This window comes from Austrofundulus limnaeus, unplaced genomic scaffold (genome assembly GCF_001266775.1).
Source record: "Austrofundulus limnaeus strain Quisiro unplaced genomic scaffold, Austrofundulus_limnaeus-1.0 Scaffold2275, whole genome shotgun sequence".
In the NCBI taxonomy this organism is placed as follows: domain Eukaryota; kingdom Metazoa; phylum Chordata; class Actinopteri; order Cyprinodontiformes; family Rivulidae; genus Austrofundulus; species Austrofundulus limnaeus.
Genome location: NW_013954677.1, coordinates 12448 through 14479, shown reverse-complemented (window position 1 = coordinate 14479; position 2032 = coordinate 12448). Strand labels below are relative to the sequence as shown.

General features: G+C 37.2%; 1 protein-coding gene across 1 annotated transcript in view; it reads left to right on the top strand.

Moving 5' to 3' along the window:
* Positions 1-2032, top strand: part of si:dkey-1j5.4 (leucine-rich repeat-containing protein 15) — a 19662-nt gene that overhangs the window by 7006 nt on the left and 10624 nt on the right. The window contains exons 3-4 of the mRNA XM_014034746.1: positions 648-832; positions 918-1174. Coding sequence (XP_013890200.1) covers positions 648-832; positions 918-1174 — 442 coding nt within the window. The remainder of the gene's footprint in view (positions 1-647; positions 833-917; positions 1175-2032) is intronic.

The following is a 2032-nucleotide window of genomic DNA, read 5'->3' as shown; positions in this document are numbered from 1 at the left end:
GTACCATATGCTGAAAAACAGCCCCACACCATGATGTTCCCACCTCCAAACTTCACTGTTGGTACCTCTAGTAATATATTTACTGAGAAAAATGGTGATGTGTTCAATACTTATTTTACCCGCTGTAAGTATATGTATGTCTCATTAATTCAGCTGAAACAGACTTTCATTGTCTTATCATAAACCATTATTTTATTTCTGCATTTTTTAAGATGTCAGTGGTTATATTCAGGCTTATTAGCTGCTCTCATACAAAACAAAAAACAAACAAACAAAAAAACCTGTTTTGCCTCAGATGACAACATTTCATCAGCCTGTTTGACCCTAAAACACTTAAAACACTTAAAACGAACACACCTTTGCTCAACTGATTTAACTAATGCAGCCAGAGCTCCAAACCCTTTGTAAAGATAAGAAAAGATAAAAATCAAAACAAGGTACCAAAACCAGTTTAATGAATTCCATTTTCAACTCTTGTACTTTAACTGATTTATTAATAAATATTATATATAAGGGACCAAACAATACGTCACTACATGTAATGTTGAACAAATGAAAATTTAACTTAAATTGAAAGCCGAAACGTTAAGTGGTTTATTTGTACACATAGCTGAACAACTAACCTTTATTTTTCTCAATTCTAAAAGGTGAGAATGGTATCACAGGTCTTAACGCCAACATGTTGAGACCAGTTCCCAAGATTGAAAGCATCAACCTGGAACAAAACGCCATCAAATCCATCCATCCACAATCTTTTTCTGGTGCAAAGCAGCTGATGCTTCTTAATCTTTATGGCAACCATATCACCACTCTTCCTTCAAGGGGATTTCAGGTGACAACTTTGTAAAGTAATGGACACAATCTTTATGTTTACATTTTATTAATCTAACAACAGCATCTGCTTATTGTTTCTATAGGACCTACTGAACCTTCGTTTTCTGATGCTGGGGCGGAACCAGATTGGAACTCTCAAACTTGAGATGTTTGCAGGCATGAGGAATTTGCCAGAACTGGACCTTCCTCTTAATGCACTGACAATGCTGCCATCGAATGCCTTCAAACCTTTAATTGCCCTAAAGGTTTTGGACCTTTCCCTTAATCGCATCCAGAAAATCTCTCCTAAGGCCTTTACTGGACTCCGGCAGCTCTTGTTCCTCAACTTAGACAACAACAGGTCACAAAACATGATTTTTAAGTTTAAATATAATTCAGCTTTCATGTATTTTGCACAAAAACACATAACCCATATAATCTAAAGCTGCTGAACCGTGACAAAAAACATTTTACTGGCATTGTTTTTCTTGTAAAAAAGGATCAGTCATGTTTGATGTGATGTTCTGTCTGACAGGTATTAATASTTTGACAAAACATCACTTCAAAGTTAAACTAGAAGTCCTTGGAGGGTGCAAACCTCTACCAAGGTCAGTTTCTCCTATCCTGCAATAGTGAAGAATCCTACAAAAAATTCCTGTTCCTGATTTCACCTAAACAAACATCAACAATAACATCCCTCATCCTTAGATCACATGATTTTGGTGTTATTACCTCCGCCAAGGGAGAGGTAATGTTGTCGGTCGCATATGTCTGTCTGTCGGTCGTTCTGTCGTTCTGTCTGTGGACAACATTACTCAAAAACTTGTGGACTGATTGTCATGACATTTTTACCACCTGTGTGTACTGGGCCAAGGAACACACCTTTAAACTTTGGTGATGTTCCGGGTCATGATGCGGATACAGGAATTTTTTTCTTTTAACATTCTGAGATCGGCAAAGCTGTGATGCTTTCACAGGGCTTCTGTAAAAAACAGTGAGCTGGATTGGACAGCACGGACTTCAAACTTTATAAAAGTAATGTTAAAAACACATTTAATGATGAATAATTTTTTCATTTACAGAACGTTTTGTGACCAGGAAGTGCGTGACTGCACCATGAAACCTATTTTTCCCATTTCCTCAAACACACAACATTTCTGAAACAACCAATGAAAACAGTTTGTCTCTACTAGGCTTGTAAACAGAGAGCTGCCGGGCC